General features: G+C 36.5%; 1 protein-coding gene across 5 annotated transcripts in view; it reads right to left on the reverse strand.

The window, feature by feature from the left end:
• Positions 1-18,459, reverse strand: part of slc20a2 (solute carrier family 20 member 2) — a 44,757-nt gene extending 26,298 nt beyond the window's left edge. The window contains exons 1-4 of one of the 5 annotated variants that reach the window (XM_051901814.1): positions 18,174-18,459; positions 2,089-2,642; positions 1,490-1,630; positions 186-271 (exon numbers count right to left, since the gene is read on the reverse strand). In XM_051901814.1, coding sequence (XP_051757774.1) covers positions 186-271; positions 1,490-1,630; positions 2,089-2,377 — 516 coding nt within the window. In that variant the 5' untranslated portion in view covers positions 2,378-2,642; positions 18,174-18,459. Of the gene's footprint in view, positions 1-185; positions 272-1,489; positions 1,631-2,088; positions 2,643-3,743; positions 3,883-7,959; positions 8,217-18,173 lie in introns of those variants that run through there. The other 4 variants (XM_051901813.1, XM_051901815.1, XM_051901816.1 and 1 more) reach the window with 4 other exon arrangements.
• Between the last annotated feature and the right edge of the window lie 895 nt (positions 18,460-19,354).

Here is a 19,354-nt window from a genome sequence, read left to right on the forward strand (position 1 = left end):
CTGGGAGAAAACCTCTACTGCACTTTAATGTTTATATTGGATGTGTGAATAAAAGGAGAAAAACACTTAAAGCCTGAGTACTTTGATCATTTTTTTTTTTTTTTTCATTTTGATGAAATTTGTCAAAGCAAGATCAGTGAAGTAGAGTGATGTAAGACAGGTGTAATAGTCGACCCATGACTCACCTTGTTAAGAATGAAATATCTGATGATGAAGAAGAGCAGGCCAGACATCAGGCCAGACAGCAGAGGGGAGATGAACCATGAGGCAACTGCATCAAATAAACAGCAATTACTAAATCAATAGCATACCAATATAATGATGCATTACGCTGCTAGAGGCACAAAGGCCAACATGCGACATTACATCAATTACATATCTCGGTTACAAGAATATTGACAGCAAAAATTAGATAATTTACTCCAGAGAAACAATACATAAACACACACAGTCAAACCAAAATTTATTCAGACACCTTGAACATTTCATTCATTATTACAGTTTATTCACTATAGTTTAAAAAATGGTAATAAAATATGACACGATCTCAGAGTTAAACTGTGTCAGGAAAAATTATTCTTAATTATGTCAGATAACACTTAAGCAAAACATGGTCAGGTCAAAGTGTCTGAATAATTTTTGGTTCCAAATTTTTATCAGTTTTACTGGCAGTCCACTGTATGAAGAATTTTTGGGTATAATATATCACAGTTTACTTTATTTTAAATGAACTATAGTGTCCTGCACCCACTAGTAAAAATATACAAAAAATATCTGAATAATTTTTGGTTTGACTGTACATTACCATTCAAAAATTTGGGGTTGGTGAGGTTTTTACACTTTTTTGAAAGATAGCTGCATTTATTTGATCAATAATGTGAAATATTATTACAATTTACAACTGTTTTCTATTTGAATATATTTTAAAATGTAATTTATTCCTGTAACGTCAAAGCTGAATTTTCAGCATCATTACTCCAGTCTTCAGTGTCACACGATCCTTCAGAAATCATTCTAATATGCTGATTTGATGCTGAAGACACTTTATTATCAATGTTGAAAACAGTTGTGCTGCTTAATATTTTTTTGTGGAAACCATGATAATTTTTTTTTTTTTTTTTTTTTCAGGATTCTTTGATAAATAGAAAGTTCAAAAGAACAGCATTAATTTGATTATTAAAAATGTAAATCTTCTGTAACATTATAAATGTATTAACTATCATTTTAGACCAATTTAATGCAACCTTGCTAACTTAAAGAATTAATTTCTTTAAAAAAAAAAAAAATCTAACCCCACACTTTTGAACAGTGCAGCAAAGCATAGCATTAAGTAGTAAATAGTGCAATAAAAGATGAATTAGACAACAGAAACAAACAGACTGCACTCAGTTGCATCAAAGCAATGAACAAAAATGTTTGCTGGCATGCAAATAACTACCACAGTATGATAAATAATGAAGTTCATTATAGATTTTTTTTTTTTTTTTACCAATTTTGACTAACTGCATCCACTGTACTCCTTTTGTGCCAATAGCAACCATGGAGAAGCCAATAGTAGATCCCACAATGCAATGAGTTCCAGAAATGGGCAACCTCAGAAAAGAGGCAATGAGCTGCCAAACCGCAGACCCTGAAAGAGACGGGAATATGAGTGGGAGGTGGAGCAACAAAAAAAAAAGTCTTTCAGCCATATGTTCTCTTCCCTTCTGTCTTAAATACAGTCTCTAGAAGGGTTTACTATTAAAAACATTACAATACAGCTATTCATTACCAACTGACATTAAAAAAAAATCCCAAAGACCTGTTTGATTTCATTACATAACTTCTTTTAAATCATCTATGCAATGTTCTAACTTTGAGTTTTGCATTTCTAGATTTACATTTTTAGATTAAAATTTTTCCTATAAAAGCTAATTTAACTCAGGCATCAGCTAAGACACTCTATTACAACTCACTATACAACATGTAATAATGAATCCCAGAATCTGGCAGCCTACAAAGAATAAACAAATGCCTCACTAAGCTTCTTCATCATTAATCTTCAAAATGACACACTGAGGTTTCAACTTTACATGAGCCATTACTTACCAACCATAGCGCTGACCTCTCCCGCCATCAGTATCGGCGCCGTGTCATTGTATAAACTGACATCTATAATTCCCTTCCGAATGGTTTCCCCGACCTTGGCACCGAGGAGCATGGAGCCCAGGGTCTCAAATATGGAAGCCAGGATGCAGGCCTGACGTAGTGTCACCACTCCTGACCCGACCGCTGTGCCAAACGAGTTTGCCACGTCATTGGCCCCCACTGAAAATGCCAGGATGAAGGCTATAATGAAGCCAAGCACGACCATCCACAGGTACGTTTCCGTTTCCATTATGGCTTTTGTTCACGCAAAGCTTACAAATGAATCCCAAACAACTACAAAGAACTGGAGTAAGGTGCTGTACTATGAAGGAAATTCTCCTTCGCTTGGTTTTTATTTCTCCCAACTTTCCCCAGGCTAAAAGAGTTCTTGGGGGAGAGGTACACTGCTAACTAAGCCGTTTAACCTCAGTCTGTAGAGTGCTGAGCAGTGTAGGCAGGAGAGAGCATTCCATTGTTTGGCCCTCTAAGTGTCCTGTCCACAAAGACGCCTTCAGCTGTCAAAACAAGAGAGAAAAGGACATCATTACACAGTATTCACACTTTCCTTATAGACTGCGTAATGTAGCCCAAAAAAACATGGGAAATGGAAAAGTTTTCGGGGACATCAAGGAACGTGAGAGATAGGACATGAAAAAAATTAAAATACAGGATTAGGGTAATTTTCCACATATAAAGTACAAAAATGAGGCAGAAACATCAACAAATGGTCAGTAAAAAGAGGTGCTGCTTATCCTTCAGACAATGTTGATTATTAAAAAAAAAAAAAAAAAAGTTTGGGACACATTTAAAACACTGATCCAAGTTTTGTTTTGTTTTTTCTAGTAATAAACATTAAATAAAAATGAATATGAATGAGTAACAGGGTGGTAAATTACCACTCAGGAAGGGCTATCTATAGGAACTAAATGTCAGTTTGTAGTTATTTTCCATAAATAAAAGAAAAATATGTGAAAAAGTCAACTTTTCACATATGGAATGGAATGGAATGTTATATGGTTATCCTCAAGAAAGTGGTTACTATAAACCTCAAGAATTCAACCTTAGGAGTAAGGACATATAAATACATTTAAAACACTGATCTAGTGTTTTTTTCTAGTAATAAACATTTTAAAAGACAAAATTCATAATTACAAATAAATAAATAAATAAATAAATAAACATGCCAGAATGCGTAACAGGTTTGAATATTTGCCACTCAGAAAGTCCAAATAAAAATGTAGAGAAATGCTACATTGTTTGGAATAAGGGGGAAAATCATGTGGTAACAGGATTAATAATCAGAAATTTGTTTTGACTACAATGAATTGAATATTTCAAAAGAATATGTATGTGAAGATTATGATGATATTATGACGTTATTGTATGATTTTAATCGTTGGAAAGAGTCAGTCAAGAACTTTGAAGTGAGACAGACCAAAATAACCATGTTTAGGAGGTGCCATACAGACATGCTAAAATTAAATTATGAAAATTTGCTATATTTTTTTGTAAGTACAATAAAGATGTATTGAACAAAAGACATGGGATTTCAAGGTTTGAAATCAGATATTAAATAGCATTACATAAAACAGAAAGAAAAGCACTTGATCACTTACATTAACTGGCCACCTTACACTATGACACCAAGGGCGAAGCGTTCAGATGTGACCAAGACACAATGTGACTAACACAGTATACGTCCATAACAGAATGTAACAGCGCAGTAAGCACTGCAAAACAATCACTCGTGCTTCACACCTCCTCTCGGCTTCTTGGCTTCGTTTCAGGTTTGAGTCTCCCACCGAGGCGAAGCAGTACAGCGAGTCGTGCTCCAGCTGCACTGTGCAACACTGCAGAGTCGCAGCCCCTAATACCCGCTTACAGCCTCCTCGCTTCCTGCTTTCCCCACTCTAAGAATCTTAGTGGGACAAATTCATTGGAAAACGGCAGGTCTGTAAATGGGCCACTATGTGCTTGGTGAAATCTGATCAGTCCTGTTTATCAGAACGACTGATCCCATAGCACAAGGGGACAGTACGGTATTTAGACCATCAGTCAACAGCTGATGACTGAATGGACTTTAAAGCATTACAAAGACACAGTATACGATCATATAGTGACGTCAAAACCAACACCTGTAAAATTACAGAGCGTTCTCACCACAGACCAGACCTGCAATGCAGAGGGTGAAAAATCACTGCTCAGAACTGATACTGAAGTCAACTCGAGGGGGGACAACGACACATTCTTCCACTTCACTAAGCCTTTTGTTTAAAGGGAATTAAATGTAAACAGTGGGAAAGCCAGACTAATACATGCTCAAGGTATTTACTGATTGTGTGCAAGCGTCACGTGAACGGCAACACCTCACGTATCAAACATCACATGGTTGTCACAAAAGATAGTCTGTATGGTATTTACGTTTATGTTTTAGTCACCCATGGATGTCGTCAACACCAAGATGGCAGAAATAGGAGGTTCGAGAAACCTGTCTGAAACTGTCCTTATTCGATTTAGTGCAGACCACTAACTTTAAAATCGGGTTTCGCAGGCGGGGAAATCGAGTCCTATAGAATTTCGAATCGGCATATTAGAATGATTTCTCAAGGATCATGTGACACTGAATACTGGTATAATGGCAGCTGAAAAATCAGCTTTGACATCACAGGAATAAATAAAAAAAATAATAATAAAAAAAAAAATATATATATATATATATATTTTTTTTTTTTTTTTTTTTTTTTTTCAAATAGAAAAGTTATTTAAAATTGTAATAATATTTTACAATATTACTGTTTTTAAATCACATAAATGCAGCCTAGGTGAGCATAAGAAACTACTTTTAAAACATTTTAGAAAATCAAATCAACCCCAAACGTGTGTGTGTGTGTGTGTGTGTTTATATATTACATGTATAGCTATTCATTTCTTGCATATCTGTTCAATTAAGCAATTAAGTACAAAAACTGCTAGTAGTCAGTGAACTTCTAAAGGAGTTATAATAACACATCCAAGCAGCAGATGTTGGGTTTTTCAGAAAAATATGCACTCTTGAGAAATGTCTAATGCATACTAATAGCAGGTCTGGATTTTAAAGAGGTGCATTTTAGAACTAGTAATGGTTACAACACATTTTTGGAAAACTGATGCAGTGCCGAAACACTGATACTGCCATGTGACATCAGGACAGGGTGATGAGCTGAGACAATTTGGATGAAATTAGATTCTTCTGCTGCTCTTGGAAATTTGAGGTCTATTTCTTTTTGGCCCTTCAGCTCTTTAGCAATCTGTGTAACAGCTTTAGCGGTTCATTTGTTGACAGCACCTGTCAAAGCCTATTTTTCATACTATTATTGAACTGATTCTTTTTATGAGAATACAACCACCTTATTCACTATTCAGAGAATCAGATATCAACAATAATCTACATTATTATTTGTTCACAAGGTTGACTTTGTTTAAAGGGTTAGTTCACCCAAAAATGAAAATAATGTCATTTATTACTCACCCTCATGGCGTTCCACACCCGTAAGACCTTTGTTAATCTTCGGAACACAAATTAAGATATTTTTGTTGAAATCCGATGGCTCAGTGAGGCCTCCATAGCCAGCAATGACATTTCCTCTCTCAAGATCGATTAATGTACTAAAAACATATTTAAATCAGTTCATGTGAGTACAGTGGTTCAATATTAATATTATAAAGCGACGAGAATATTTTTGGTGCGCCAAAAAAAAAAAAGACTTATATAGTGATGGCCGATTTCAAAACACTGCATCAGGAAGCTTCGGAGCGTAATGAATCAGTGTGTCGAATCAGCGGTTCGGAGCACCAAAGTCACGTGATTTCAGCAGTTTGGCGGTTTGACACGCGATCCGAATCATGATTCGATACGCTGATTCATAATGCTCCGAAGCTTCCTGAAGCAGTGTTTTGAAATCGGCCATCACTATATAAGCCGTTATTTAGTTTTTTTTTGGCGCACCAAAAATATTCTCGTTGCTTTATAATATTAATATTGAGCCACTGTACTCACAAGAACTGATTTAAATATGTTTTTAGTACATTAATGGCTCTTGAGAGAGGAAATGTCGTTGCTGTCTATGGAGGCCTCACTGATCCATTGGATTTCAACAAAAATATCTTAATTTGTGTTCCGAAGATTAACGAAGGTCTTACGGGTGTGGAACGGCATAAGGGTGAGTAATAAATTACATTATTTTCATTTTTGGGTGAACTAACCCTTTGAAATGTGAGAAATGCAATCAGTCTGGGACTATACTTACAACTTAAGACATACTTAAAGAGTTAGTTCACCTAAAAATGAAAATTCTGTACTCACCCTCATGTCGTTCCACACCCATAAGACCTTCGTTCATCTTCGGAACACAAATTAAGATAATTTTGATGAAATCCGAGGGGTTTTTTTTATCCTCCATAGACAGCAATTTAACCACCACTTTCAAGGTCCAGAAAGGTACTAAAGACATCGTTAAAATAGTCCACGTGACTGCAGTGGTTCAAACTTAATTTTATGAAGCGATGAGAATACCTTTTGTGCGCAAAAACAAAACAAAAATAACGACTTTATTCAACAATATCTTTTCTTCTGTGTCATTCTCATACGTTGTTTACATCCAGCACTTCCAGATTCTATGTCAGAACGCGAACTCATTATTGGCCGGCTCCTGCGTCAGCATCACACGCATGCATTGAGCTGCTCACGTGATCAGCTTTGGCCAATACTGAGCCAGAGTTCTGATGTAGAACCTGGAAGTGCTGAACTGCGTAGGAGAATGACACAGAAGATGTTGTTGAATTAAATCGTTTACTTTTTGTGCGCAAAAAAAAAAAAAAAAAAAAAGATTTTCTCGTTGCTTCATAAAATTAAGGTTGAACCACTGCAGTCACGTGGACTATTTTAACGATGTCTTTAGTAACTTTCTGGACCTTGAAAGTGGTGGTTAAATTTCTGTCTATGGAGGAGTCAGACAGCTCTCAGATTTCATCAAAATATCTTAATTTGTGTTCCGAAGATGAATGAAGGTCTTACTGGTTTGGAACGACATGAGAGTGAGTAATTAATGACAGAATTTTCATTTTTGGGTTAACTAACCCTTTAAAAGGATAGTTCCCGCAAAAAAGAAAATTCTGTCATCATGTACTCACCCTCATATAGTTCCCAACCTATATGACTTTCCTTCTTCTGCTAGTTTGTTTTGGTTACCACTGACTTTCATTGTATAGACGAAAAACCCACTGAGACATTTCTCAAAATATGTTCTTTTATGTTCCACCGAAGAAGTCATTCATACAAGTTTGGATCAACATGAGGGTGAGTAAATGATGACAAAATCATTTTTAAGTGAACTATCCCTTTAAGGACCCATACATGCAAACATGAAAAACATTAAATAGGGTGCACAAACCCTTGTAAACCCTCTAGGCTCAACGATTTATGATGCATTCCACAGCTTTACACAGATTTTTTTTTTTTAAATTCCATAAAATTTAAGTTATGACACCATGGGACATTCGACACTATTAATCCCTAATACTAACTAATCTGAATATTATAAGCATTAAGCTATACTTTGATTGTTAAACACAGGAATGAGTGTGTGGGGTCTTTTTATACATAATAATAGTAATATACTGCACCCTGGCTAGTTTTTACAATGCATTCCTCTTGATACTGACATGCCCTGTCCAATTTATGAGGTACATACAGAACCTGTTGCATTCGACACGACACAAGAAGAAAGGAGAGAGTGCAGTAAAAATGTGTCTGTAATGACTGCAGCACTCTAAACTCTAATCAAGAGTACTCACCTTTGGGCTACGCAGTGCTCAGAGTTTTCCCCCTTTTTGGAAAGTGGGGTCGGAAAATGGGTCGAAAAATGAGAGATGGACAGATTAAACGTGAGGGATCATGAATGAAATGTGAAAATGCTAAACTGATGTGCTGACCTATGCCAGTAAAACAGGAACAATGAGACTGGTCAATGGATTCAGACAAAGAAAAGATCACAACGTTGTGTAAAATGTAGCATGAGGAATTGCCAGATGGAGAGTCAGACGTGTTGCAGGACAACAGCAGCGCGATTCTCATTGAAAAACCTGTCACTGCAGTCTAGACTGCTTCTTAAAGAGAGGCAGCAGCATCACAGGCAAGCCAACCAATCATGCACACGCTCAGTGGGAGCGGTGGAACTGATTGGCTAATGCAGCATGGGAAGAAGGAGTGACGAAGGAGATCAAGCAAATGAGAGTGAGGAGAGAAGAAGAGGGGTGGGTGATTCCTCTCTAACAGTCAGGAAAAGGCATGCAGTCACACCAAGGACATTCAATGCTGTATACACTGACTGCTGGCACCATAATATCTGCATTATGTCTCTCTAAAGGCATTTAGTATCAAATAAACACAAATTACCAAACGCAAGAGGAAAATTAATAAAGAACCACTCTCCTCAAAGTGGAGCAGGCAATTTCAATATTATGGGATATGTAAACACCCATCCTGGCACGATAAATAAAAGGAAGTCAATGGTATACAGGTCATTTGTGTGGGCAAATGTTAGAAAAACAATTACATATTACTTATTTTAAAAATATATAAAAGAAGATCAAACAAACAAAACCAAACTACATAATACTGTCAAATAAGTATAAATAAAAATAGGTGTGTTGTACATAGCCATCATTGCACACATTCATTTGTATTTCAGGTCCCTAGATAGGCTATTGTCTTTTAAGAAAGGAAGGACTGAATTATGAATGTTTCTGACAGCAATATACTGACACTAATCTCCTCCACAGTGAACAATAAAATCACATCTGGTTTCATAATCTCATTACGCAGGGCTCCCACACCTTTCAACCAATGATTTTGCATTATTTTTGCATGACATTTCCAGTCATTTGGATAAACTCAACTCTAAACTCTAACTAAACTCAACAGTAAGGATTTTTCTGCTACCCTGGTTAGAAAAGTAGTTCAGATTTCTACATGCTCTGTCAATATTTTCAATGACCCCCATATATATTCTAAATGTAATATTTATTTTGCAAATATTTTAGACCTTAATATTTATTTTTAAATATTTATTATACATTTTTCAGATTCACACATATATGAAATGTCAAATAGTTTGATATATATCTTTAATAAATATCAAAATATAAAAATGAACAAATATTTGTGTTTTCTTTACAAAGAATGTGTGCAATAATAGCTGAAGATTATACACACCAGACAGACAGACAGATAGACAGATATATAGATAGATAGATAGATAGATAGATAGACAAACAGACAGACAGACCTTTACTGGAAGTTTTTTTACTCTGTCTTCCTAACCCTTTCTTTTTGTTTTTCTATCTTTCTTTGTCTCTTGCAGTGTTTGGAACAATCGGTGCTTTCAGGATGATGATATCATTATCATGTGCCCGCACCCATTCACAGTCCACCTCTCTTGCTCCGAACAGTGAACACTCAGACAAAAACAAAGGCAGAACATGCCGAGCGGCTAACCCTCTCCAGCACATCACAGACTGCCCCGCGCCGCTGACACTTGAGGGATGTCTGTAGCTCCGAGCTGATCGACTCACCCTCAGGTCATCCATCTCTCAGTTCTTAAAATAGCCAAACCTCCAGAAACAATCATTCATCCACTGCTGAGACTGTAGCTATAGGTGATAGCTGCAGTTATTGGAACACTCTCTCCAACAAGAAGCGTCAGAAGGGGATGACAGGCTGTCAGACATTGTCATAAGCAATTCTGGGCCTCATCGCTCTCACATCTACACAGCCCTGACTCACAGACTAAGCGCAATACCGGCAGCACATCACGCAGTGTTTCAGAACACAACACTTTTATCAACTTGTCCTGTAGCACAGAGATACTCTAAACAAGTCTGTGTGGTTTCTGGCATCATGGGAGATAATATATGGGTGGTTTGCGAATACAAATCCGTAAACAAACAAATGACATTCACAGGATGCAATCTAACGACTTCCTTCTCTTCCTTTGTTGTGCTGACGAAAGAGACTGAAAACCACAGAATAACAGCCACTGTGTTTACAATGTTTAAAGTGTCCATTGTGTCAGATGAGATGACATTACAAATGAGTGGCTGGTTTCATTTTTCATTAGGGATGTATTAATATTAAAATTCTGGCTGACACTGATACAGAAAATTCTAAACTTAAAAAACTTAAAACTAAAAATGATCACTTCTGAATCAAACTGAAAATCAATGATTTGTACATGAAATCAGTTAACTGCAAACCCAAAGATTCACAACCCTGATGTTTTTCATAGCTTTTTCAGTCTGTATGAAGTTCGTGACAGGAATCCTGCATCAAATAAGCACTCAAAATCAACAATGAAGCTCCACAATATTATGACCCCCCCACAGACATTGATGGTTTCAGATGTCTGCCAATAGCTGCTTTTACACTGATAGCAGGGTGCTCACTTCCTAAACTGACCCTAGGGTGCTGGAAATAGTCGTGACACATGAGGCAGTTCAAAAAAAAGAGCAACCAGCTGTCCATGTACATATTCTATAATCAACTGTAATACATACAAAACACCCTCACAGGAACAAACTGCACACAGACACCCTCTTGTGTGCACACCACTCCTCCTCTAGTGCCAAGCAGTAATTTGATATTTTTAGATGGGCACTCTGCTGTCTGTGTGGTGTTGGCAGGAGTAATAAGTGCTTTGGTGGATGGTTTATGGAAAATATTAGTTTAGGGGCTCCCATTCATGTTCCCAGCTTGAAAGCGTTGGAAAGCTTAGGTGTTACGCTGTTAAATGTCATGCAACCATGCAGCTCGCAGTGCGATAAATGTCCAAATTAAGACCTGCGGATGGCTGAGAAATGCAGATGAAAAGGCCTTGTGCTACTAATATAACTACTAATTTGTCATTATAGACCCCATGAAATGGCTTTGACAAGTTCAGTTTTCTGGCGAATCAGAGGTGAGGCAAAGGGTTTGTCCCTTTTTCTTTCACAGCCATAAACCATAAAACAAGCTACTGCTAGTCATGACAAAAAAATGCAGTTTTTTTTTTGTCTCCCTATAAAATTTTTTTTTTAAAAATAAATAAATAAAAAACATAAATGCTGCAAAGATGCAATTCATTTTTTGTGGGACTTAAAGTCAAGTAGTCTGACAAATGTCCAGAAACTGTAATAAATAAAAAAAAGTCTCATTAAAAGGCTGAAATCCATTTTAAAAAGTGACATAGTAACTTTATTCACGATAAAACACGGCTATGACCGCTTTACCCAACGGTTCTGTGTATCACTACACAACACCCTTAGCAACCACTCTTAGCAACGTAAACTGTATGTTCTCAATTGATATTGTTCATTGATGTTTACTGTATTATGCAGAAGAGTATTGTGAGAAAAAGATCGAGTGAGCGAGTTTATTACCTGCATTCAGATTTAGCATTTTCCTTCAGGTCAGTCCTATGTTCATAATAAAAAATCTGTTTAAATGTCCGATGTATTATCTTGTCCTTTTAACAGTTAAGGGATTTTCCCGTGACTGACAGTGCTAGTCAAAGCATTTGTCAGTTGCGTCTTGTTCCGTGTTCACAACAATTCAGTCTTTTCAATGTGAAAGTCTTCACTACTGACTGACACACTCATAAAGACAGGCTTTGCTGCCATCTAATGGCATAATAATGTAACTTCTGTTGCTGTTCTCGGTCAGGGACTATTTTTTCCGGTGGAAGGAAGGCTTTTAGTGAAAGTTTACTTCATGAAAGTTGCATTGATACATAGTACACAGCCTCTCGTACCTTATTGCTTACATAATATAATATATGTAATATTTATGGCACTTTTTTTAAGGTTTGTTTACAAAAAAAGAACACTTTTTTCTTTTAAAATAACAAATTTTGTCATCTTTTAGAAGTACAATATAGCTTAAATATACCTTAAAGTTAACAGGCACACAGACTAAAATCCACAAAACTTAAATTTTCATTTCATGATGTCTTTAACTCCATAACATTACATTTATCCGTTTTTTTTTCCCCCTTCAGCTCCTTCTAGCTTTATTTCATACATTTTTGCTTGCACCCTGCAGGAGGAAAAGAGTTCCTTTTAAAACATCTGCAAGTGTACCGGTCATTTCAGAGACATATTTGCCAAAATTATATAGTAAAGGCTCGGTGACAGTATGCCTACAGCAACATCTAGTACACTAGAGGCAGCCCGTGGCTACTGTCGACCTGCCTTTCTACTTTACCCTAACATGCCAACTGCCAACACAAATTTGAATTTCAGTCACAATGACTTATCTATATTTTATCGTCAGTCAGATTTTTTTCTCAATTCTGCCATCTCTAGATTGACTGAAAGATTCAGTGATGACAACTACATGACAGACCTGCACACAATTAATGACGTTAGAATTTTTCACCCATTACCCTTTAGTGTGCAAGCAGCACTACAGTGTCATCTGGGACTGGTTCCAGTTGCCGAGGAGTGACAGCAAGACAACAACAAGCAGCCATGTATTTCCATGTGACAAAAAGAGAAAACAAACCCTTTTCAGTTCTTTACACACTGAACTTGTACATACTGGCAAAGCACAAACTTGTTTGATGTTGAGAAGGGCATGTACAGGGTGAAATGACTTGTCAGTTTCTGTTCTTCCTCCAGTTCAGGGTGAGGCTTTGTGGATTCCTCCACCGAATTTATTGGTGGGCGTAAATGGAGTTACTCAAAAACTAAACAAGACGCAACCATGGGCATTTTAGGCATTTCATTTTGTGCTCTTGTAACAACAACCTAACTCTTAACACCACTTAACCTGGTCATAAATTGAACCACGGCACTTCATTTAAAAAGCCATTCATCTTCATGATAGCTTAATGGAGTCAGCGACTTCACTTCGAGAAGCCAAGTGTTTGCCATAATGTACCACATTCTTGTTTAGAAACATTTCAGAATGTGTCTATTTCATAAACAATGACAAACTAATGTGTTCATCTCCTCTCCTTCTTCTTATGTCATGTTTTTTATTTAAATTCAGCCACAATGTTCTGCTACAAAAAGTACCATAACCTGTTCCGACATCTTCACAACACCATCATGTCCCTTTACAAAGAACTAGCCATTGTGTTTAAAGAGCACCTCCCAGCAGTTCCTCAGACATATCAATGACTTATTGTTCCTTTAGTGCTGCAATGGGCATGGTAAATGGGCAACTTGCCTTCCTTTGAGAATGCCAAGCGAAGAGCCAAATGTTGTCGGGGATACACACAAGGCTGTGTTGTGAGTACTGGCATTCAAAGCTCAGAGGGAGCGTATGGAAAGTATTGTGAGAGCAGCAACAGGGAACATGGAAGATGGGTAATTCACTCCTTGTATTGTGGAAAACTACCTCATTCCTTAATTAAAGGAATTAAATAACTATCACTATATACCTTAGATATATTTATTCATTTTTTATCAGAATCAAAAGATATATTTTTGGCAAAGATTAAAAATAAACTAGTACACTCTAAAAAATGCTGGGTTAAAACCAACCCAGCGATTGGGTTGTTTTAACCCAGTGGTTGGGTTAAATGTTTGCCCAATCTGCTGGGTAGTTTTATTTAACCCAACTTTTGTTTAAAACAAAAATAACAAAATTAACAAAATAAAAGACTTTTCAAAGATATCTAGTGATGGGCGATTTTAAAACACTGCTTCGAATCTTTTGTTTCGAATCAGTGATTCGGATCGCATGTCAAAATGCCAAACTGCTGAAATCACGTGACTTTGGCGCTCCGAATCACTGATTCGAAACGAAAGATTCGAAGCAGTGTTTTGAAATTGCCCATCACTAGATATCGTTGAAAAGTCATTATTTTGTTTTTCTCGTCGCTTTATAATATTAAGGTTGAACCACTCTACTCACATGAACTGTTTTAAATATGTTTTGAGTACCTTTCTGGATCTTGAGAAGTTCAGTGACATTTCTGCCTATAGAGGCCTCACTGAGCCATCGGATTTAATCAAAAATAAATGAAAATGAAAATGAAAATTCTGTCATTTATTACTCACCCTCATGCCGTTCCAGAACCGGAAGACCTTCATTAATCTTCGGAACGCAAATTAAGATATTTTTGTTTAAATCCGATGGCTCCGTGAGGCCTACATAGGGAGCAATGGTGATTCATTACGCTTTAAATCTTCCTGAAGCAGTGTTTTGAAATCGGCCATCACTAAATAAGTCGTTATTTTGTTTTTTTTGGCGCACCAAAAATATTCTCATCGCTTTATAATATTAATATTGAACCACTGTACTCACATGAACTGATTTAAATATGTTTTTAGTACCTTTATGGATCTTGAGAGAGGAAATGTCATTGCTCCCTATGTAGGCCTCACTGAGCCATCAGATTTAAACAAAAATATCTTAATTTGTGTTCCGAAGATCAACGATGGTCTTACGGGTGTAAAACGGCACGAGGGTGAGTAATTAATGACAGAATTTTCATTTTTGGGTGAACTAACCCTTTAATTTGTGTTCAAAAGATGAACGAAGGTCTTATGGGTGTAGAACGACATGAGGGTGAGTAATAAATGACATTATTTTAATTTTTGGGTGAACTAACCCTTTAAAATGAACCCAAAGTATGTTGGAAATTAACATTTATTAATATGTTTAATAAATGAACATTTATTAATCAGTATAATGAATAATAATGAACAATAAACATATTATTAAATTGCTTATTAATATATGTTCACCTTTTGATTATTATTGTTGCCTCTAGTAATTATGTGTCTGATTTTTAATTTCCAACCTATTTTGGGTTCATTTTAAGCCAGCCATATAGTCATTTTTAAACAATAGTTGGGTTAAATAAAACTGCCCAGCACGTTGGGCAAACATTTAACCCAACCTCTGGGTCAAAAAAATAAATAATATACAAATTATATTAGTTTAATATTTGAAAGAAATTCTAAAATTTTCCCAAATGAAATCTCTTAAGGCGCCAAGTTAAGGCTGCACTTTGCCAAAATTTAGTGTAAAGACATAATGCTTGCATAAAAGCTCCTATATCACAGTATACAATTGTAACTGCAGTGTAAAAATCATTTATGCCACCTCACTCTGAGCAGTATAACAATCTCTGAAAGGCCACTTCAAAAGTGTTTCTGTGCCACCTTTGCAGTGTTACTTTAGCATTAAATAAAAAGATTGGCGTGGTAAGACCATACATCCGTACGATTTAACTTGCTTCAAACTGTTTATTCACTTTTCATTGATTGAGGTTAACTAAAGTTTTTTTGTGAATAAATCTCTGAGACCAAAAATGGACAAATTGACTTGAACCTGGCCAGTTCTTTTTTTAGTACTGTAAGTTCAACAACTCAGCAAACACTTATCAGATGTAGGCCTGGATACATAAACACTAAGAAGCTGTTGCGGTCTGATTCTATCACAATGTACACAAAGCACATGCTGCTGCACATGATGCTCTAATACTGCTTTTAAAGTCTCTTCGTGTGTGTAAAGAAAATACACATTCGCATTCACGTTTATTACATGACCTAATGATCAATTTTTAGGCATTCAGTGATTATTTGACATTCTTCCCATTCAAATCTGTGGAGAAATGTGTGACCTCAACAGAAGGTGAAGTCTGTTTTGTAGGTCCATAAAAGGACATAAATCTGATATACCACCAAATGATATTGCGCGCTGTGAGGAAGCATACAAGGCTTCCAGCATATAAATACTATTTTTAAAAAATAATTTCATAGTCTTGTTGTGCTGATTCTTTTCATAGCATATTCCAATCAAGATCAGACTGAACACAAACCATAAATTGCACACTCTTATGATTATATATCAATATATACAGTAGGAGATGAGGAAGGGAGTCTAGACACATTGATTTCACATGTTTGCATAATATTATTGTCCATTATGTTCTTCAGATTTGACTGAATTAACTGGCCATTTTTATCTGAAGCATAAGTTACTCAATATAACATAACAGATAGTTTAGATTCTAGACAGCCATGTTATATTTAAGCAAAGTCCCTTTAAGACAAGTCATTTCACTTGGCGGCCATCTTTGAAACGCCTCTTGGGCATGCAAGTGCAGCTCCTATCTCTTTGAATGGGGAAACATCAAATTCTCCAAAGATTTTTGCCAAGCTTTCGATTAAATTTCATATTTGAAATCACCAATGAAATCTGACAACAACTGTCTCATACATTTTGTTTCTAAACGCTCACTCATTGGGATTTTCCAGGCTGGATAAAGCTAATGCGCATGCGCAATCCTAAATGCGTGTCTCTTGTGTTTCATTTCGGAGGAAGTTTCAATACTTCTTATTTAGAAGGCGGGAATTATTCCGCCATATTGCGCGTTGCACTTTCTCCCATTCATAATAATACGAGTGACGCGTATTGTGTTATTCTATAGTCTTTGGTTTAAGGACATGGTACAATAGTCAGGTTCCAGAAGTAAAAATCGCATTTATGTTCACTAGAAGAATTGATTTTCAACAATAATTTAATAAAAACCATTGAAGACAGACCTACTGTGAGCTGTGAGGTTTGTTAATCACTGGTAGATGCTTTTTTAAAGCCATCAACCCACATTATTTCAACATATTTTTTTAAATAATCATATGCTGCGTTCACGCCATGTCATAATTACCATAAATAAAGCTCAGTATGCTTTTGAATCACTCTCGCAGTACTTTGATGTCATACATCTGCACAGCGCCTCTTCAAGTCGAACAGACCTTAAATCAGCAGTGGTCAGGTGGTATAACGGCCATGTGGTACAAGTCATAGCTCTCAGAAAAGTTTACATGTTGTTACAAGTTCTACAAGCATGTGACAGGCTTTTTACAGTTCAGAATTGTTACAGTAATTACGACATGGCATGAATGCACCTATATTTAACAGTGGAATTCCTGGTGAAAAACTACATTACCCATGATTCTGCAAAGAAATCTCCAATCAGAGAATCAAAATAAATCCCAAATTGTACCAAAAGAATGACTTAAATATGTCATTGGCAATGCTTCTTGTGATTGTTCTTTCCCTCATTAAAGCTGTTAAGTACACGTTCTTGTACCTTTGTCTTTTTGTCCAATTTTTGAACAATTCTTTACTTCAACTTAAACTTGAAATGTTGCGATTCACCTTGAAGCTGTTTGTGCAAAATAGGACGCCTAAAAACATGTTGGGCGAGTACTTTGTCCTATCACTGCGCAGCTCACATAGCCGTTTGTTATTTGTGTTGCATAGCAACGTTCCTTTACGAAACATCAACAATCTTCACAATAAAACAATGTTTTTATGTAATTGCTGTTTTTAAATGTGATAACCGAATTATAAAACGCACTGGGGTTTCGTGCCTTTTACACCTTAATTAATTACTTGTTACTTGTAATTAATTACTAAAAAGCAATATCACAGACCAATTCTGTCATGTGGCAAGAGGCAATTCTTTTTGTGTGACACTGCTTTACTATAAACTACATGTGCGCTATATTTTGTTGTGGGTCGTGTAAAAATAGTTTATAGTAAATACGTGCTTCTACATTAAAAAAAAAAAAATTTCAACAGACAATCACGTGTATAACGTCTCTCAAATCACTGCAGCCTGTCAGTTGCTGTCTTGTCTCGACAGGCTCTTACCTGACTAGAGCTACAAATATATAAATTCACATAAAACAATTCAGAAAAAGCTCTGTCATACTCACAAAACGAACACCGTGCTTAATACAAAGCGGTTAATAGCATTAAATACCAGGGGACAAATCTGACCCTGAGAAAAATCACGCAATCCCTCCCATTAATATACAATCATTTCGAGACAATCTCACCGCGTCTCAAAACCATATGTAGCTGCACGCGAGAGTAACAAAGTAATAAGCGGGCCCTTTCCTATTCCCGAGCGCGTGGTTCTGAAAATATTCCCGGTCGCGTGAATCTAATCCATTGACGAATTATCGACGGCTTGACAGCGGTCAGTGACACAGCTCTTACTCACCAAGAAGAAAATGTAGTCCTCCGGCGAGGCTTTACGTGCTTTAAGCGACCAGTATAAAAGCCGTTACTTTATAAAGAGAATTTCAGCGAAGAGATTCCTAAACGCTTCCTTCAGCTCTGGCGACCATGTTTGTCCTGACTGACTAACTGACTGACTGTTGCTGGTGTGCATCCGGGCGCTTGAGGGATCAGGGGGCAGGAGCTTTCCGTGTACGGAGAAAAAAACTGGAGACAAACCAAAGTCCTGTCCCCTTTCAGCTTAAGTATCAACTAAATGGCAGTGGATTCAAGCAAATGGGCGTTTTAATTTGGTTTGTTATGAGCTGTTTTAGATATGGCTGTTATAGGAATATATCCTTGTGGGTGCACGAGCCACGAGGTCATTGTTTTTCTGAGGGAAAAAAAAGGAGGTTTACTGTAATGTCTGGATCACGTGACGAGAGATCGATTCTCATCCATAATGAATCTCGATTAGGATAAGAATGCACAAGGTATCAATACTTAATTATTAGTAATATTTTATGTCTCAGAAAGCGGGCAGGTAGTTGTAGGTATTCGTATTGTTACGTAACAGCATTCGCGCGCTCTCAACACATGCGCGCCACACGAGACTAGTGATATTGGGAAGTCCGACTCCATCCTTTCTGCGAATCGGTTCTGCTAGTGAATCGTTTTGAAAAAAACTTAAAACGATTCAGCGATTATTTTATGCTCGGACGTAATTGCATAATCACGTAGTCCACATTACACCCTAACGTTCAACAAATATGTTTTATTAATAAGGAAGTTCGTTGTAATTTCATTTGTGATTCATCTCATAAAAACGTTATTTAGAACCTAAATATCTGCATTATATTAAACAATACTATTGTAAAATTACGTCGCGCCTAACAACGCCCTTTAGCTATTATAAATTCACTGTAAACCACGGCTTCTTGGGGCTTATTGCTTTAATATATCACGTATTTTAAACCGGGTTAATTCAGGATAATTGGGACATTTTTCCCACTCATCTCAATGGCAAAAAGTGTCCCAATTAATTATTTACTTTACTAAATTATTTTCTTGAATGAATCGTTCAGACCATGTTGTGATTCAAAAGATTCATTGAACAGATTCGACTGTGTAGAATGATTTGTTCATCAACATAGACGAGACAAGTTCAGAAGAGCAACACGACAA

Source organism: Ctenopharyngodon idella, chromosome 8 (assembly GCF_019924925.1).
Source record: "Ctenopharyngodon idella isolate HZGC_01 chromosome 8, HZGC01, whole genome shotgun sequence".
Lineage (NCBI taxonomy): Eukaryota > Metazoa > Chordata > Actinopteri > Cypriniformes > Xenocyprididae > Ctenopharyngodon > Ctenopharyngodon idella.